At 37.4% G+C, this 20,615-nt stretch overlaps 1 protein-coding gene across 1 annotated transcript in view; it reads right to left on the bottom strand.

Annotated features, from left to right (window-relative positions):
• ITPR2 (inositol 1,4,5-trisphosphate receptor type 2) overlaps nt 1-20,615 on the bottom strand; it is a 520,896-nt gene that overhangs the window by 240,283 nt on the left and 259,998 nt on the right. Inside the window, exons 33-34 of the mRNA XM_047787348.1 lie at nt 11,409-11,537; nt 9,049-9,169 (exon numbers count right to left, since the gene is read on the bottom strand). Coding sequence (XP_047643304.1) covers nt 9,049-9,169; nt 11,409-11,537 — 250 coding nt within the window. The remainder of the gene's footprint in view (nt 1-9,048; nt 9,170-11,408; nt 11,538-20,615) is intronic.

Here is a 20,615-nt window from a genome sequence, read left to right as displayed (position 1 = left end):
ACTCTAGCCAAAGGCTAAATCATAAATTCTAGGCAGTGAAAGAAAATTAACTATGCAATTAGAGAAAGGAAAATTAGAGTTAAAATAAGTCAACTGTGTAGATAACGGGAAAATTTTTTCAAGCAACTGTAAAAATATTAATACTTTTAAAGACACAGCCTGAAATAGATTCTCTGCCCTTTTAAGATATAATAAATACTAATTTGAAAGCAAAGTTGACAATGCTAATTTAGCTTTCTACATATATTGTTTAAAAATTAAAGTAGAAAAGAAGATCATGGCTAGAAAAAGAATTTATGAGCTCACTTACACAAACAGTAATAACGAGAATATTTTTCAAATGCAACCGAAAATATCCAAACTTAGCTTACTTTTGTTAAGCTAGAAAAATTCTGATATAAATAGAATATTGAAATGGGAACTAGGAAAAACTCTTGGGATTAATGCTTATTCCACCCCCCCATAAGAAAAAAACAAATGAATTTACAAACTGTCAGTCATTCCTCTAGCATGTAGGTAGCATCAACTCCAATTTGTGTGTTTTAGCAGTCACATTAAAGTTAAAAATGTTTGAAAAATGAGTGTTCCTATTTCACTCGTAAGTTAGAGTGCAACTAAGATACTACCTTGTTAAGGATATTTTTTCAGAGAATAAGCATATGGAATTCTTTAAAAACCCGTAAGAAAGAGGACAGGTTGTTATTAACACATTTCTCTTTTGTAGAGTTCTGCTTAGAGATAGCTACTTCTCTAAAATGTGCGTTCTTTATTCACAGGTATTGTGATTATTAGGCTAACCTACTAATTAGACTTACAAATCCTGAAAATTCTCTAGAGAGGACAAGATTTTACAGTGAATTTTAAGATGTAATTGAAATCTGTTTCTAAGTATTATTCATTTAATATTGTCTATTATGTAAAATTTTTAATTAGACAAAATTACTGGTGGTAACTGCCAGAGCAAAATCTGAGCACACATATAGTAATAAGTGCCATGGAAAAAATGCTTCGATAGGTAAACTGACAGGTAAGGGGAAAAGGCAAGAAAAAGGGTGAGCATTAATTATAACGCTTGGTTTGTTGTCAAGCCTTCCTATACAAGCCAAGGGAGTGGGAGGGATTGGGAGCTTGGGGTTATCGGATACAACTTGGAATGGATTTACAATGAGATCCTGCTGAGTAGCATTGAGAACTATGTCTAGATACTTATATTGCAACAGAACAAAGGTGGGGAAAAAAATGTATACATGTAAGTGTAACTTGGTACCCATGCTGTACAGCAGAAAAAAATATATATATTTAAAAAAAAAAAAGAACAAGAATGGTTGGTGCACCAGGAAGGTACAATGAGGTGGAAAGAAAGTGGTACCTTTTCTGAATCATATCAAAATATCCAGGAAAAACCTGTAGTGAAACACCAGTGTTCCTATATACGAAGAACATTAAATATATAAAATGCATCTTTCTTGATTGGTATTCAAACTATACTTAGTTGACCCCTAAATTAAAGAAAGAAAATAATTTTATTACAAGTATTGGAGAGGGTGTGGAGAAAGTGAACTACTGTGCATTGCTGGTAGGAAAAACAGTTTGGAGGTTCCTTTAAAAATTAAAAATAGACCTACCATATGCTCCACCTATTCTACTTCAAAAAACCCCACAAAAATATTAACCCCAAAATATACATGCACCCCATGTATATATGTTCACAGCAGCATTATTTGTAATAGCCAAGATATGGAAACAACCCAAACGTCCATTGATGGATGAACAGATGAATAGGATGTGTTTATACATATACATCCACACGATGGAATACAACTCAGCCATAAATAAAGAAGGAAATCATGCCATTTGGAGCAACATGGATGGACCTTGAGGTAATTATGCTAAGTGAAAAAAATCAGACAGGGAAAAACAAATCCTATGTCATTTTACTTTATGTGGAATCTAAAAGACAAAACAGATGAACAAACAAAACAAAACTCACAGATACAGAGAACAGGTCAGTGGTGATTGGAGGAGAAGGGGGATAGGAGGTGGGTGAAAAGAATGAGGGGGGTCAATTGTGTGGTGATGGATGGAAACTCAAATAATTGTGGTGATCACTCTATAATGTATACAATTAATCACATCATTATGTTGCACACCTGAAACTAATATATTGTTCTATACCAATTCTACCTCAATAAAAAATATACATAATTTTATAGGTTATGCAAGAACTAGTACTGGTATACCTGACTAGTCATCTGGAAAAAACTGAGTTGATTCCATATCTTATACCCTACAATTAAATATATTCCAGATACCTCAAAAGTGTAAACAGCCACACTAAAAACACAAACGGAAAAACTAAAACCATGGAAATTCTTGATGGGAATTAAAAAACAACATCTTAAACTGACCAAGGCCATTCCGCAGATGAAAGAAAACCTACAAAACCTGAAAGAATACATTTCTTCATGGCAAAAAATAAAAAAATAATTCAAACGACAAATGAAAAATTGAGAAAAAAATTGGCTACTTATGGGCCAAGAGCTCATTTTCTTAATAAATAAAGGGCTATACAAACTATCAAGAAAAACAAAACCTTTAGAAAAAGTAAACAAAACACAGAAAAGGACAGTTCACAGAAAAGGAAATAACCAATGACTCAATCATATGGAAAGAGGTTTTTTTTTTTTCCCCTCACTTATAAGAAGAGAAATACATTAAAACTATAATGATAGTTTTGCTTACAAGATTGGTAAAGATCTAATACTCTGATAACACACATTATCAAGGAGAAAGATGCTCTTTTATATTGCTTGTGGCAAACAAATTAAACAATTTCTAGAGGGCAATATCTGCCAAAATGAAAATTCCCAAAAACTGGAGTTCCCATTGTAGCTCAGCAGAAATTAATCAGACTAGGAACCATGAGGTTGAGGGTTCGATCCCTGGCCTCGCTCAGTTTGGATTAAAGATCTGGCATTGCCGTGAGCTATGGTGTTGGTCACAGATGTGGCTCAGATCCTGCATTGCTGTGGCTATGGTGTAGGCCGGCAGCTACAACTCCAATTTGACCCCTAGCCTGGGAACCTCCATATGCCGCAGGTGCATCCCTAAGGAGCAAAAAAGAAAAGAAAAGACCCAGAAATTCTGATTCAAGGTATTTACCTTATTCTTCCTCATGGGCAGAATGATTGGAAACAACAGAAATAACCAACAATAGGGTTAAATAAATTAGAATAGAGACACACAACAGGATATTACACAACCAATGACAAGAGTAGGTTATTCATTCATTTCTCTGTATTCCCCCAGGTATTTTTATTCATACAATCAATATTCATTGAGTATCTACCATGCTCTAGGCACAGTGTCAGATTCTAGAACCTTGCAACAGATAATGTACTTACTTTCGGTCCACTTTGTGATTTCTGTACAGGTCATATCTAACCTCAATGTACTAGAAATTCCTTGGGGCAGGAAATACAGTTTGACAGACTGCACTTCCCTAACCACTAGAATAATGTCTTTCAGATAATGAGGGCTCATTATATATCAGTTGAATTAATACATATGTGAAAAACTTTATAAGATTTTGTCCTGTCTTATAACTCATTTGGATTTATTTTAAGAAATAAGACAGTTAAAAAAAAACATAATTACAGGGATGTATTATGTCATACTCTTTATATGATCAACTGTAACATCTAGATAGATGAGAATAGATACATTTGTTTTAATAGAGACTGAATTTCTCTCCTCAAAGGGTTAATATTTTAGACATGTTCAAATTTGGGGGGAACGATTGGCTTGGCAATTGATGTTCATTATTCAAACCACTTGTAAAAGATATTTTACAAAATCTACATTTGGAAAAATGATTGTTTCCAACAAAGTATCCAACGTTAATCCCCTCAAATCATTTGAAGATTAGGAAACACATGGAACAAAATTCCTTTTTAAGTGAAATTACATGGAAGTAATCCTTGGATGCTTTTTCTCAAAGTGCTTTTGAGAAACATCTGCTATTGTATTTTATGTAAATGAATAAACTGAGGAAGAGTAACTGACCAAGGACATTAACATCTTGATCAATATTTTGTACCTTAAAAGTATAAAACAATGTTTATTTAAACTGATTTGTGATAGTAGAACATCACAAATGCCTGCTAGCATGACAGTTTTAGAAGGGGTTCAGATCCTGGCTCTGTGTGCACCTGCTTGTGTAACCTAGCAAGTGGCCTAACCTTGCCAACCTTGTGTCCCCATCTGTAAACTGGGCTAAGGATATGTCCACGTCATAGAGTTTACCACACAGTCTAACACTAATAAACAATCTCTGCTCTCAGCAAAGTAAGTGCTGGTTTAGTAAATGCTATTACTGTTTTTACTGCCTTTTATATCCAATGTACAAATCTGGAGGAGAATGAAACAGTTTTGATGATAGATGAGTTGAGTCAATGTACTTGAGAGCACTTTATAAATTGCAAAATGTTACATAAATGTAACTATGAGAGGTAATAGAATTTATATTTGCATTTATAGGAACGTGTTTACCAATTTGTAAATGCACTGAAAATTTGCTTTATAAAATCTTAGTCTCTTGACTTTGCGATAACTTTCTTAAATGCGTAATATTCTTTAATGTTGTAAATTCTTACATATGTGAACTGCAATAGTGCCTCTTTGTATTCTTAAAGAGTTGCTGAAGCACAAAAATGGCTTCGCACATGAGTTATCACACTTCAGATAGATCCATACCCAGTGAGCCAAACTGCCATAGTTCTAGTTTATGTGTCAGGGCTTCTGATGAGAGGACTTCTGGGGCAACGTGGAACAGCATAAACTTCATACTCAGAGAAACTTGGATTCCAAATCCCACTCAACTACCTAGTAATTGGCAAGTCATTTAACTTTTCAATGCCTAAATTTTTCTTTCTGAAGAGTCAGAGTCCACAGCTCATGGATTACTGTCAGTCAGCAGCATTCATAAACCTGCCTCCTCTGAACTAGACACTTTCAGGCAACAGTGATCAGCGAATAAAGCAAAGCACCTGCTTTCTCTCTAATGGGAGAGGAGACAATAAAGAAGCAAGCAAACAAACACAGTGCTTTCAAATAGTGATAAGTGCTAAGAGGGAAAAATAAAAGCATAAGATGGGATACGGGGTGGGAAGAAGTTGGAACACTCTATGTGGGATGTTCTGGAACACTTCACTGAGCACTTAACTTATAAACATGTGACCACCTGGGAAATGAGGATCCCAAATAGAACAGCACATGCAAAGGCTCTAAGATGAGAAAAAAGGCTTGTAGGTGAGAAACAGATGAAGACCAGTGTGGGTGGAGCAGAGCTGGGGGTCGGGAAGGATGGGAGGAAAGAAGCAGTAGATGAAGCTCAGATGATGAAAGGCTTTCTAAGTCATGATAACAAATAAGAATTTTTTAACAAATAAGACATAGAGAACGGACTTGCGGTCCAAAAAGGAAGTAGAGAGGGATCAAACAAAGCCATTATGGAGGGGAAGTAGGAGGAAGGACAAATGCAAAAGTACAAATGTGGGGACAGACTCTCCAGAGCTTCCTTACTATTCAGGTAGAAAAGACAAACAAGGAAATGGAAGAAAAGGTGCTTTCTCACAAAGGTAGAACAGATTTTATGCAGAAACATCACTCCTCCAAATCTACCTTGATGACAGACTTAGATATAATATTTCTTTTAGACTTCCTATCACCCATGTCTTCCTAGCATACCAAAGGAAATTAAAAATTTCTTGTTAGATCATAGAGAGGAGAAAGGGGAAATGATAGAAAATGAGATCTTTTAACTTGGAAAAAAAAGATATCTCTAGACTGATAACAGTTTTAGTGTCTTTTTTTTTTTTTTTTTTTAAGGGCCATTCCTGTGGCATATGGAAGTTCCTAGGCTAGGGGTAGAATCAGAGCTGCAGTTGCCGGCCACAGCCTCAGCCACAGCAATGCCAGATCCAAGCCGTGTCTGTGACCTATGCCACAGCTTGTGGCAACACCAGATCCTTAACCCACCGAGCAAGGCCAAGGATCAAACCCATGACCTCATGGATACGAGTCGGGTTCTTAACCTGCTGAGCCACAATGGGAATTCCTCAATGACTGTTTTAAACCCCCAAAGCTCTGCCATTGGCTACTCGGCAAAGAACTGGTCTGACTACACAGGGGATACTACTAAAGTAGCAACTGAGATGGAAAGCACAGCATGGAATTTCACCTGTGGCTCAAAGCTCTTCACCTCTCAATTTTGAAGTAGCATGAACATCATTCTCTCTGTGCCCCAGGTAAGGCCAACTGGTGTGTTCCCTCATTGCATTTGCTCAATACTGAGAGAAGAAGAGAAGGAGGCAAAAAGGAAGAGTGGGGGAAAAGGGAGAAGAGGAAGAGAAGGTGGGGGGAGAGAGGAAGCAGGAAGAAGATGAGGAAGAGGGGAGACTGCTTTAGAAGGTAAAATACAGACTTGGCAGCAAAGACAATGTATTCCTATGTAACACAAATAACATTGCTTTTCCTTCAGGTTTTATCTTTTGTCTATTTCCCAGCTGTTTCAGTCCAAATGAAAATGCTTTTAGTACTGTTTTATTATAATTTGAAAGTATATTATGAAAAACTCAGAAGTTACATTAAAGCACGAACAAAAGCCAGATTTGGAGTTCCCATCATGGCTCAGCAGTAATGAACCTGACTAGTACCCATGAGTATCTGGGTTCTATCCCTGGCCCTGCTCAGCAGGTTAGGGATCCAGCATTGCCATGAGCTGTAGTGTAGATCACAGATGCGGCTGGGATCTTGGGTTGCTGTGACTGTGGCTGTGGCTGGCAGCTGCAGCTCCAATTCAACTCCTAGTCTGGGAACTTCCATGTGCCACAGGTGCAGCCCAAAAAAGTAAAAAAAAAAAAAAAAAAAAGAACCAGATTCACCCATGTTAACATTTTATATCCTGCTGGAAATTTTGCTTTGTGCTTCTCTTTTGTGCCTTTATTTCTGACAATACATACGGTGGCTTCTTCCTTGCTCTCTTCCCTTCCCTTCCCAAACAACTCCACCCTAAAACCAGGAGAAGGGGCAGAACAAAGTCAGTGGCAGCGCTGGGCAAGGAATGAGGAAGGAGCAGAGGTGGTCCAGAGTCTTTGAGCCCAGAAAGGGTGGAAGGTGCCTGTACAGGAGGCTGCTGGAGAGGACAATAGACTTGAGCAGGCTGCGGAGGGCATCCATGCCAGGAGAGAGCTTGGCACTACGTCAAAGGTGATAAGGATATTCAAACAAACGAGTGACTCAGTAGGGTTAGAGGCCACCAGTTAGAGAGAATGTCCCTCAGAGCAGCAGCTTGATGTGGACTGTGGGAACCAGTGGGACGTGGGGATGATGCCTCCGCAGGAGAGTGTCAAAGGCCAAGCCACCAGAGGACGTGTTCTTTACTCATTTATCAAGTGTCCACCACATGGGGTGCCTAAGCCCAGTGGACTGTGAGGAGGGGAAGGGTGTGTGCAAAGATGGGGGTCCCAGATATAGAGCTTTAAAACAATAAATTCAAGGAAAATCATCATTCTTACAAGTTGAATTATTTAATCTAGAAATATATAATTCTATTTATTAAAATATTTCATATCCTTTGAAGTAGCAATCTAATTTTATTTTCTCATATTTCTTGTTACGTTTGTTCTTCAATAATTAATATTTTGTTGTTGTGACATATCTTTTTCGCATTTATTCTCCCATTTGCATATACAGAAAATCTATGAAATCTAATGTCTTCTCTTTTTTTGGCCTTGCCCACAGCATGCAGAAGCTCTGGGCCAGAGGTCAAACCTGTGCCATAGCCGTGACTGAAGCCACAGCAGTGATGATGCCAGATCCTTAACTCACTGAGCCACCAGAAAAATCCCAATATCCATTATAATTTATCACCTAGATGAACTCTTTTAATCTCTTAGTTCTCACAATCTTCAGTGGATCTTCTTGGGTTTGAACTGCTTTTTGATTTATTTAAATTAAAATTGGATCATCATTAAGTTTTGTTAATACTGAATTACTCAGGCCAAATTGCAGATGAGAAAAAAGACTAAAAAATATTTTAAATGGTCATTAATTAGTTAAACCATTTACTCATTTATTAAATATTTACTGAGCACATACTATAACCCTGCTCAAGTTACCTAATCTAAATAATTCTGATTCCTCACCTATAACATGTAAATAATCAAGGAACCTATCTAAGGATGAAAGGAGATAATACATGCAAATTGCTTAGTGTTACAAACAGTAGTGCTTATAAATGTCAGCAGTGATGATGACCATGATAATGAAACACATAAGCTGCCCTTCCCAATGCCTGCAGAACCATCATTAGTTGAAAGAATGATCCAGCTCATTTGTTTTTTGAAGTCCAGCCCAGTCTACTTCTTTCCTCTCCTCCTTTCTGCCATCTATGACAGCCCTAATTAACTTTATAAATACTTTTTTTAAAAAGAGGGCTCTATAAAAAATTCTTTCTAGAATGTACCAACCTTCCCATAGCTATTATCCTCTTGTGCTCCATTCCATTTTAATTTCTGAAGCCTTCTGTGTATAACAGAGCCTCAATAAATACTAATGGATTTCAAACAAAATTAGAAAATTAAAAGCCCCTCAAAAATTCCTACTGCCTTATAAAGACATAAATAAGTCAGGCTACTTAACAGACAATTCCATAATGAAATCTAAGACAACAATTAAGTGAAACTCATTTGTGTAAATACCAAGCTATATTAAAGCACCATATGCAATATTAAATTTAAGTTTAAAAATAAAATAATTTTAAAATAAATAGATTTTAAAAGAAGAAATGTAACAATTATATTCCCCTGCCAAAAAGGATACAGTATTTGGAACTGTCTGTTGATCATTGCTCTCCAGCTTTATAGATACCACACCTACTTTCTTTTTAAGTTGAAAACTGGAAGGCTGCTTTTATTGCCTATTAGCCAAAAGCCTTATTTATTTTACAAAATCTGAAAATAAGTAAAATCCAACACTCTGACTTACCCACTTCAGCCAAAGTTCTGATACAGGACTCCACTGAGGCTTTCTGGGCAGGATTTGGCCAGGTGCAATTATAGATTCTGAAGGCAGACTGAAGCAGTTGGATAAAAACTGGCTGATGAGTCTGAAAGCAAAAAGAAAGGAGACAAACAGGTCATGAAACCATTAACACTCCTGATGCAGTATCTATGCACTATCAAAAAGGCCCATTAAAGACCAAGAGATTCTCGTACTAAGCGAAGTAAGCCAGAATGAGAAAGACAAATGCTGTATGATGAACACTTATATGAAGAATCTAAAATACAACACAAATCAGGGAGTTCCAACTGTGGCGCAGTGGAAATGAATCCAACTAGTATCCATGAGGATGCAGCTTTGATTCCTGGCCTTGACCAGTGGGTTAAGGATCCAGCATTTTTGCCATGAGCTGTAGAGTACGTCACAGACATGTCTCGGATCCGGCGTTGCTGTAGCTGTGGTGTAAGCTGGCGGCTGTAGCTCTGACTCTACCCCTAGCCTGGGAACTTTCATATGGGGCAGGTGCAGCCCTAAAAAATGAAAAGCAAAAATAAATAAAATAAATAAAATAAAATACAACACAAATGAACATATCTACAAAAAAGACACAGACTCACCATACGCAGAATATGACTTGTGGCTGCCAGGCCAGGGGACGTGGGGGAGGGAAGGACTGGGTGCTTGGAATTAGCAGATACAAGCTAGTATATATAGAATAGATAAAAAAATAAAGTCCTACTGTATAGTACAGGGAAGTATATTCAAACCCCTGGGATAGAACATGATGGAAAAGAACATTAAAAAAAAAAATGAATGTGTGTGCGTGTGTGTGTGTGTGTGTGTGTGACTGAGTCACTTTTCTGTACAGCAGAAATTAACACATTATAAATCAACTGTATTTCAATAAAAATTTTTAAAAGCCCATCAAAATAAAATACAATCTTGTCTTTTGAGTTTCAGTGCTATTTAATGAATACCTCAATCAACAAATATTTATTATGTAACCATCTCAAGACAGGCACCACACCAGACACTACAGAAAATCGATTATTTTAGCTATATTCTTAATCAGAAGAATATGGCATTTCTTGAAGCCAATGACACAAATTTAAGTATATTTTCTATAACCCCCAAGTTTATTGCCAAGTTTAAACAGAGCAGGTGTTTTGGATTTGTTTGTTTCACTGATTGTCTGTTTTGGTGTCATATGATGGACGAGTAGAGGAGATCGTAATTTTGACCTACAAAAACTATTTTACATGGTTCTAATAGTTCAAAGGATTTCCCCAAAGAACGTATAATTGAAATAATGTTTTTAGGAGCAACCACAATCACTGTTAAATATTTGGCAACCATAAAAATGAAAATCACCCATAATCCCAACATGTAGATATAATCAGTATCAACATTTAAAAAATAATTATCTTAATTACTTCCTGAGTTTTTCTGTGTATATAAGTACATATATTCTTTATACACACAAATCTAGATGATAGTATGATGTAATTCTGCGGCCTGTTTCACTTTATATTACTTCATGACCATTTTCTTTCATCATCAATTTTTCTTTTAAAACATGATTTTTAATTGCTATATAATAAGCTATCTACAGATATACCATAATTTATTTAGCTCTTCTCCTATCTGTGGACATTTAGGGCTGACATCAATTTTTAAGTACTTTAAATATTTCAATGGAAATTTTAGTATATAAATCCCTGCTAATTCTTTACTAAACTTGGATTATTGAGTCAAAATGCATATAAGGATCATATTATATCAGTGGAGTTCCCATCCTGGTGCAGCAGAAACAAATCTGGCTAGGAACCATGAGGTTGCAGGTTCGATCCCTGGCCTCGCTCAGTGGGTTAAGGATCTGGCGTTGCCACGAGCTAGGGTATAGGTTGCAAATGCGCTCAGATCTGGCGTTGCTGTGGCTGTGGTACAGGCCGGCAGCTACACTTCAATTAGACCCCCTAGCCTGGGAACCTTCATGTGTCACAGGTGCAGCCCTAGAAAAGACAAAAAAAAAAGAATCATATCAGTTATTTCAATACTTGACAATCGGTTATTCCAATATTTGACAAACAGTCAATCTATAGATATGGAAGTTCTTATTATGCTTAGAAGGAGAGCAAAAATAATTCAATTTGAAGATGGTGCCTCTTTGTTTAAGATAAAGTTGGGAAACTCTGGAAGGAGCATCATAGTAAATAATATGAAAGAAGAGTGATCTTCAGCAGCGTAGGAAATGACTTCCTGGCCAGATTAAAGTTTTTTCCACCAAAATAAGGTACATAAATTCTGTGTGACACAATGCTTTCACACTTGTTTGTTTACATTACCTGGAGGCTGGTACTGTTGTCTGAAAAGGGAGAATTAAAGAAGCCGCTCACAATGTTCATTATCGACTCCGTTACACACTTCTCCAAGAAGGTATCTGCATGTTTCCTGTCTGTGGTTGTGTTGCACACCTGGAGAGAAAAATAAAACAACTCAATGTGTTCTGTCACACCTTTTCATTATAACTCAGGACTGGAACCTTCTAAAAACAGTCCTGAAATGGTTGTTAATAATAATTCGTCAGCTTTTGAAAGCTGCTTTGAATAAAAACATTTCTGCCTAAAAATCCATTAAATGTTTATCATTCTGGGAGTTCCCGTCATGGCTCAGCAATAACAAACCCATCCAGGATTCATGAGGATGTGGGTTCAATGGTTCATGAGGATCCCTGACCTCACTCAGTGAGTTAAGGAACCAGGGTGGCCATGAGCTGTGGGGTAGGACACAGATGCGGCTCGGATCCTGCGTTGCTGTGGCTGTGGTGTAGGCCGGCAGCTGTAGCTCTGACCCCTAGCCTGGGAACTTCCATATGCAAGTGTAGCCCTAAAAAGACCAAAAAAAAAAAAAAAAGTTTATCATTCTGTAGTAGCTTCTCCTGTCAATTTGGTTTTCCTTTCATCCTTGGGCCAGAATTTTTTGGCAGATGCCAACCCCTTCTTTCTGATTTGCTTATTTCTCCTCCAGCACACAGCCTTCTCCCTCAACCCTCAAGCCTGGCTTTCCTGGAAAATACTTTTCCACTCAATGTGAGGAAATCAAAGAAAAAAACGTCATGCTAAGTATAAGCAAGTAGTGAATGGAAAATACTTTTCCACTCAATGTGAGGAAATCAAAGAAAAAAACGTCATGCTAAGTATAAGCAAGTAATGGTGGTACTTTCACTGATAACACGTGGCCCAAGCTGGAGGATGCAAACACTGAAAATATCTGGAGAGGAAAAGAAAAAAGTAAAAGAGGATTACACCCTTGCCAACAATTTTGACTCGTTCATCCACAGATCATCTGGGAAGCATGGAAGTGTGGGTGTATGCTTTCTCCTTGGAGTTGGCTAAGCAAGAAGAGAGGACACTAGACCAGAGAGTACATCAGCAAAGAACAGAGGCACTGACCTCTGTGTGGGATTAAATGGAGCAGAAATTGGTCATTCTGCTAAACAAACTGTAAATTCCCAAGCATGTCAGGGTAGAGAAATTGCAAAAGCTACAATCCATGATTAAAAACGAATGAAAAAAATTGGGGTAGTGAAAAAAAAAACCATGGAGATCAAGGAAGAAGTGAGGAAGGGAGGATGCAGGTGTGAGAAAAGACTCAGGGGCAGGACAGAGTAGGAGTGTTTAAATATTCACAAGGTTCGGGTGGGGTAGTATGGTGGGCAGATGGTCCAGAGGTCCTTGGACAATCCAAATTTTTACTAATTTTTTATTCTTTTTAATCAGGTGATTAGTCAAAAGAGGAAGCGAATGTAATTTAATCTGACATGGCTTTAAAACCCTGCACACGTGGAGTTCCCTGGTGGCTCAGTGGGTTAAGGATCCAGCGTTGTCACTGCTGTGGCTTGGGTTGTTGCTGTGAGGCTGGTTAGATCCCTGGCCTGAGATCTTCCCCATGCCACAGGCACAGCCCAATAAATAAATAAATAAATAAAGTAAAACAAACCCTCCACATGACTAAGCCACAAAAGAGAAAAACTCCCTTCTCAGAGCATGAGTTCCAGTAGTTTGGAAAATAACAGCGTTTGCTGAATGCAAAGAGAGGAAAGAGAACAGGGTCTGTTTTGCTTCTAAGACACTTCCCACTGGGGGCAGTTTGCTTTTTCCTCATCTACTAAATGACACCTACTTGACAGGGCTGTTAGCAGAACTAAAAGGTTTTTTAATGTGTCATAGTTATTGTGAGGAACGATGCAATTAAAGGACATCAATTTTTTCAAGTTACACCATCGTTTAATTATTGCTCCAGCTCATAACATAACGCCTGGTAAATACAAAATGTTCAATAAATGTTTGTGAAATGAAGGAATCAATTAATTTTTTAGATGAAAGAATAAGAGAATAAGAAAGGACTCATTTTATCTTAGGTTAATTAAGGGTTAGGTTCTATTTGTGGAATATCTAACCTAGGATTATAATTTAATGTGCTCCTAGATCAAATATAAAATTGATTTTCCTAGGATGGATATTAAGTTGATTTATTTCTTATAGTATCTTTCTTTTCTTTCTTTCTTTTTTTTTCTTTTTTTTTTTTTTTTTGCTTTTTAGGGCCACACCACCTATGGCACATGGAAGTTCCCAGGCTGGGGTTGAATTGGAGCTATAGCTGCCAGCCTACACCAATGCCAGATCCCAGCTGCATCTGCATCTGCAACCTACACCGCAGTTCATGGCAATGCTAGGTCCTTAACCCACTGAGCAAGGTCAGGTATCAAACCCGCATCCTCATGGATACTAGTCAGATTCATTTCCACTGTGCCACAGCGGCAACTCCCTCATGTAGTATCTTTCTAGCCCTAGCTTTGATGTAGGATAAAAATACATTAAAGTTGAGTAGATAGTTGACCAATTCTACCATAACCAGCCCAAGGAAGATTCTTCCTCATCCAGTGACGTTTCACACAGTTGGACGGGGCTCTCTGTAACCATTATAGAATCACACTGTATTACCTGCAACCGGAAATCTGCTAACGAATCCTCCCAGATTTGCTTTAGTCAGTGGATTAATAAAAGTAACCTACTCCTAGATGAAGGCTTTCCTCAAAACCCTACTGGTGGCAATTCTGAATCTACAAAATTGTGTGGAACTTACTCCTCAATTCATTTGAACAAGAAATTTAAATAATCATTGAAGTTTTTTTTTTTTTCTGCTCCAGATGAATGATAACTTTTTCACCTCTAGAGCCTGCATCTTCCACTGTAACATCATAGACAGGCAGAAGATGTCGGAAGCCACTTTTCTTTTTTTGTCTTTTCTAGGGCAGCTCCCGCGGCATATGGAGATTCCCAGGCCAGGGGTCTAATCAGAGATGTAGCCACCGGCCTACGCCAGAGCCACAGCAACCCGGGTTCCGAGCTGCATCTGCGACCTACACCACAGCTCACGGCGACACCGGATCCTTAACCCACTGAGCAAGGCCAGGGATCGAACCTGCAACCTCATGGTTCCTAGTCAGATTTGTTAACCACTGCGCCACAACAGGAACTCCAAGGAAGCCACTTTTCTTATTAAAGTCTTTAAAAACTTTGCAGGAAAAAAGAACCTAATGAATAGCCTTTTATTTATTTTTACTGTCTCTTTCTAATAAATATTAGAAACAACTCAAAATTCCATTACATTAATTTTATGTGCAATATATATACTTTTAAAGTTTCTGTCTGCAGATATTATTCACTTGTCATTATTTCCTGTAAAACATTCCCATGTACCATCGTTGTCTAAATACTTATTTCCAAAGGCTATACGTATCCCATCACTCTAATACACCATCATGCTTTAATCTAATCCATTTTTGGAATGAGTTGAGGGATGCATGTAACCCAAAAATACTAATCATTTTCTTATATTCTTTTTTTCTTTTGTTTTCTTTTTTTTTCCTTTTGCTTTTTAGGGCTATACCCATGGCATATGGAAGTTCCCAGGCTACGGGTTGAATCAGAGCTGTAGCTGCTAGCCTAAGCCACAGCCACAGCAACGTGGGATCCAAGCCACATCTGCGGCCTACACCACAGCTCACAGCAATACTAGATCCTTAACCCACTGAGCAAGGCCAGGAATCAAACCTGTGTCCTCACAGACACTATGTCAGTTCTTAACCCACTGAGCCACAACGGGAACTCCCATTTTCTTATTTTCTTAGTTATTTCCTTCTTGCTAGTCTTTTATGTGATTCCTCCTTCCTCTTCTGTGCTATTATAAAGAATTATGCAAAATTATTATTTTTACTTTCAGATTTTGGAGGCATATTTCACTAAAAGAGGAATCACCAGATGAGGGTATATAGGCAGCTTTATACCAGTTGCTGGGTTGATCCTCTAAAATAATAAATTCACAATGATATCAACAATGGATATCATCCATGGATACGAAGGATATTCCCTCATTGCTACCAACTAGCTCTTTCTTTTGGGCTCTAGTGAGGTTCAGCTGATGGAAGGCACCAGCCGATCACAGAGTAGGAGAGAAAGAAGTTGGGTACGTACTCTGCCTCTGCCTTTCTGCCTGCATCCTCATCTCCCTTTCCTCACTCATCTGCACCTATGGCTACAGCCTCTGCTGGAGCCCTTCTGCAGGGTCTTCGGGATCTCTCTGAGTGTAACATTGGGGCCACCCTGGCCCCTTCAGGGCATTTTTCCCGTAACCATTTCATGCCCATATTTTATCATGTGGATATGATTCAAACCTTCTAAACCACTTTCAAATGAAACCTGTATAATGACTGTTTATTATGTATAAGTTTAACGTATTTTACATAATAAACTTTTCAGCTGTCCTTTCACAAGTACTTTCACATTCTGGCTACTTAGACTATTCACTTCATTACATTTCATTGTGTAAAATCATTTTTAGCATTCGGGCACTATTTTTTTATTTAGATCACTTCCATTTATTTAAAAGAAAAAAGGAAAAAAATCCCTTCCAGAAAGGAAACGGGAATTCTGTACATTTTTGTTCTAATTTTTTAGTGGAGTCCCTCTCCCATCCCTGTCCACATCTTGACTCCTATTTAACTCTTTAGCTAGCTGAAGCTGTTGCTGTAGGTAACCCGATTTATGCATTCTGATTAATTTTTTTCCATACTGATATCCAACTATCCTCCAAACATTTATTGAATAGTAATTTCTTGCTTCATTCTTAGGTTACTTGAGGTCTGTCTTACAGGGTGTCACCAATTACTGATTTTTTCTTCTTTTTTGGCCACCCTTATGGCATATGGAAGTTCCCAGGCCCGGGATCAAACCTGAGCCAGAGCTATAATCTAAGACACAGCTGTAGCAACACCAAGTCCTTAATCCTCTGTGCTGGGCCAGGGATCGAACCTGTGCCTCAACAGAGACAAGCTGGATTATTAACCCACTGTACCACAGTGGGAACTCTACCAATTACTGTTTAAATCTCTCCCCAAATCTCTGGTATACTCCAGGTATCATTCTTTTTCAATATTTTAATTCAATTCTAAAAGAATGAAAATAATTCTCCATTTGTAATGTGTTATACAGCTGGAAAAAAATTCCACCTTCATTTACCTTTCTGAGGGGAAAAAATCCACCTTTTGATATATCTGTACTCTTCTACTTCCAGATGAATTTTACCACATATCCATCAAATTTCATGGACTATCACTTAGGGACATACATTATTAAATTAAACATTAGACTACAATTTAGAACAGTGAACCAAAGTGCCTACTCTATTACAAACCTAATTCTAATCAAGAAGACACTCATAGACAAATTAACAAATATCTAGGTGGTAAAAACAGAGCAAATAATAGACTCTAGAGAAAAATAAAGAGCAAGTAGTACAGGCAATGCTGCAGGTAGGTATGAGGCAGGATTGCTATTTTATTTAAGCTGCTTGGAGAATTTCTTTGTTAAAGGCAATATTTTAACAAAGAACTGAAGGAAATGAATGGTTGTTTCATGGAGGTTTCTGGGGAAAGAAGAAGTAAAAATCTGTCTCCACCATTAGGCTGTAAGTCTCTAGGCACCAGGACCTCGTCTGTCTTACTCCCCACTGCACATGTGGTACCTCAAAACATAGCGGGTATTTAAAATTATGGGTTGAACAAATAAATACACAGTGTAATTTCCAGACATAATTATTTTAGATATTCTTCTCTGCGTATTTATGATGTTCCTTCTCTCTTCTGTTCTAAAAATGATCGGTATTCTTCCAAAGGTGACAGACTGGGTTAGTCATATGTCAGAGCATCACCGTCCATCAGGACTTTCTGCAGTGATGGAAATCTTCTATAGCTGTGATATCCAAGGCAGGAACCACTAGACATGAGCTTATTGAGCATTTGAAATGGATTATTTTTGTGTTACTTAATCTAGTTAAAATCAAAATTTAAATATGGCAAGTTGCTACCCTACTGGAGAAGCTCTCACCAGCAACATACTTTTGATTATAAGATGAAGGAGTACAAATCTTAAAAATCATTTTTTAAAAAATCTTAAAATGGTTTGAAGGGTTTAAAATGGTTTGAAGGGTATTGCCAAAATGCTTTTCGAAAAGATGGCATAAGTTCACTCTCATCAACAAGGTATGTGAAACAACATTTAATATTATCTTTTTACTTTTAAACTTTGATAGTTGGAAATTAGATCTTATATACCTTTGTATTTTCTTAAAAGTATTAACAGTTGACTATTTTTTCAGGGAAATAAAAGTATTATTTTTTACTTGTATTTCCTCTTTAAATCATGATGTTTGGCTTTGGCCCAATTTATTTTTTTTTTCTTTCATATATTTTTAATTTTTTCCCTTTTTATTTTTTATTATTATTTATTTCCCCAATACATTATTTTTCTTTGTGTGTGTGTGTGTTTATTTTTTTATTTTATTTTTTTAATTTTTTTGATTGTTATTTCCCCAATACAATTTTTTTTTTCTACTGTACAGCATGGTGACCGAGTTACACATACATGTATACATTATTTTTTCTCACATTATCATGCTCCATCATAATGTGACTAGAATAGTTCTCAGTGTGCTATATAGCAGGATCTCATTGCTAACCCATTCCAAAAGCAACAGTTTGCATTTATTAACCCCAAGCTCCCAATTCATCCCACTCCCTCCCCCTCCCCTTTGGCAACCACAAGTCTATTCTCCAAGTCCATGATTTTCTTCTCTGTGGAAAGGTTCATTTGTGCCATATATTAGATTCCAGATATAAGTGCTATCATATGGTATTTGTCTTTCTCTGACTTATTCACTCAGTATGAGAGTCTCTACTAGTTCCATCCATGTTGCTGCAAATGGCATTACTTTGTACATTATTTTTTCTCCTTTACTTATTACATTGTTAGTGTTTTTCTTATCAATAGATCTATGTTTTTGTGTACAGGTTATTAGCTTTTTTTAAATTTACAGGTTACTTTTCCATTTTGATTTTTCAAAGTAAAAAATACATTTCACTTTGAAAAGTAAATCTTTTTCAAAGGTTACTTTTCTATCTGATTTTTTTTAATTTTTACATTTTTATATACTTAAGTTTTAAATTTCCAAATAGTGAAGTGTTTTTTCCCTCTGTTAATTTCATCTATTGCTTTTATGCTTAAAAAGAACCTTCCTATCCAAAGACAGATAAATGTTCACTACATTTCCAGCCATTTTTATCATTTCACATTTATCTCTGAAATCTATTGCAATTTATGCTATTATATGATGTGAAGACAGGAACTGAGTTTGTTTCACCCCAAATCTCCAAGATCTTCAAATGTCATTTTGATTTAGTTCAAGTCAACAATTTTTCTCTTAGAAATCTTTTTTGAATTTTTTATTAGAGTACAGTTGATTTACAGTGTTACATCAATTTCTGCTCTACAGCACAGTGACCCAGTCATACATATATACACATTCTTTTTCTCATACTATCTTTCATCATGCTACTGAATGCTGTTTCTATGCCAAGAATGTTCTGTGTACCTGGGCTCCATCAGTGAACAATAATAATCACTACCCTAACAAGGTTTATTATTATTAATTTAATAATCCAGGGGTAGGCAAACTACTACAGATCAAATCTAGCCATATCCATTCATTTACATCTTGTGTATGGTTGGTTTCCCTTTAGTAATTGCTATAACAGTTGTGATAATGACCTGAAAAGCTGAAATATTAACTAACATGACCTTTACAGGAAAAGTTTACTAATCACCAGAAATAACCCATCCCTTCCCTACTAATAGTGAACATTTTTTAATTACATCTTACATAAAGAAAAATCTTTTTCTAGCTATTTATTTCATTCCAATGATATGCACATTTAATTCTATGCTAACATAGAATTAAACATAAATTGTTTTCAAAAACGTCTTAAATATCTTTAACTTCAGCTGATGTTTATTTATTTATTCCACAAATACTGAGTGTCTATTATAATGAGACACTGCTCTGAGTCAGGCATGCAGCAATGAACCAAACAAACCAAATATCTGCCCTTCTTTTATATAAAAACCTCAGGTAGGGATAAGTTCTCTAAAGAAAGTGAAGGGGCAACCAAGAGAAGAGGTTGCTCCTTCACACTGGGTAATAAGCCAAAGCCTCTCTCAAGGCTTTAAGCAGAAGACACCTGAGGGAAGTCATGAGGATAGAGGGTCCCTGGGGGACACGTGCATCCCAGGGAGGTGCGATGGTGCTAAGAAGGGCTTATGTTTGGCATATTCAAGGAGCAGCAAGGAAACCACCAGGTGCAACAGAAAGCTAGGTTGAGGGGAGAACAAGAGGACCCTGGGAAGCAAGGGTGGAGGATGGGGTGGCTGTTGGACAGGGGAGAGCCCAAATCATGTACTGGTTTTACTCTGGGAGGAATCTGAGCAGAGGAGTTCTTTTTTCTCAACATTCTTCCCATTACGGCTGCTGTATAGAGAACAGATGAAGGGAAGGGGTAAGAGTGGACACAGGGAAACAGGTTATGAGGGGACTGCAATCATTCAGATGAGAATTAATGGTACCTTGGTACAGGGTGGTAGTGATCCAAGTACTCAGAGGTAGTCAGAGTTTGAACACAGGTTAGCACATGCAGCATTGGCTAAAGGATTAAATGTAGAGGGCAAGAAAATGAACTTTACAGATGACACCAGGATTTTTTTTGTCTGAATGCCCAGATCGAATAACGGAATTGTCTCCTTTGCTGAGACAAAAGACTTGATAAGGGATGACCGAAGGAAGAGGATTTGAGAAGGATTTGATTTTTAGTGGGACACAGAAGTGACTGCAGAGTTTGAGGTTAGATAGACAACTGGAGACGTCACATAGAGCAGTAAGTACGTGAGAGTATGAGGGGCAGATCCAAGTTTCAACCAGCCTGGTATTAAAGTCAGGAGCGTGGATGAAATTAGCAAGCAAGTGACTGCTGACAGAGAAGGGAGCAAGTCTAAGGTCTGAGCCTAGCACATTTCAATATTTAAAAGCTGGGAAGGAGTTCCTGTCATGGCACAGCGGAAACAAATCCGTCTAGGAACCATGAGTTTTCGGGTTCGATCCCT

This window comes from Phacochoerus africanus, chromosome 7 (assembly GCF_016906955.1).
Source record: "Phacochoerus africanus isolate WHEZ1 chromosome 7, ROS_Pafr_v1, whole genome shotgun sequence".
NCBI classification, from domain to species: domain Eukaryota; kingdom Metazoa; phylum Chordata; class Mammalia; order Artiodactyla; family Suidae; genus Phacochoerus; species Phacochoerus africanus.
This window is presented reverse-complemented; position numbering and strand designations above follow the sequence as displayed.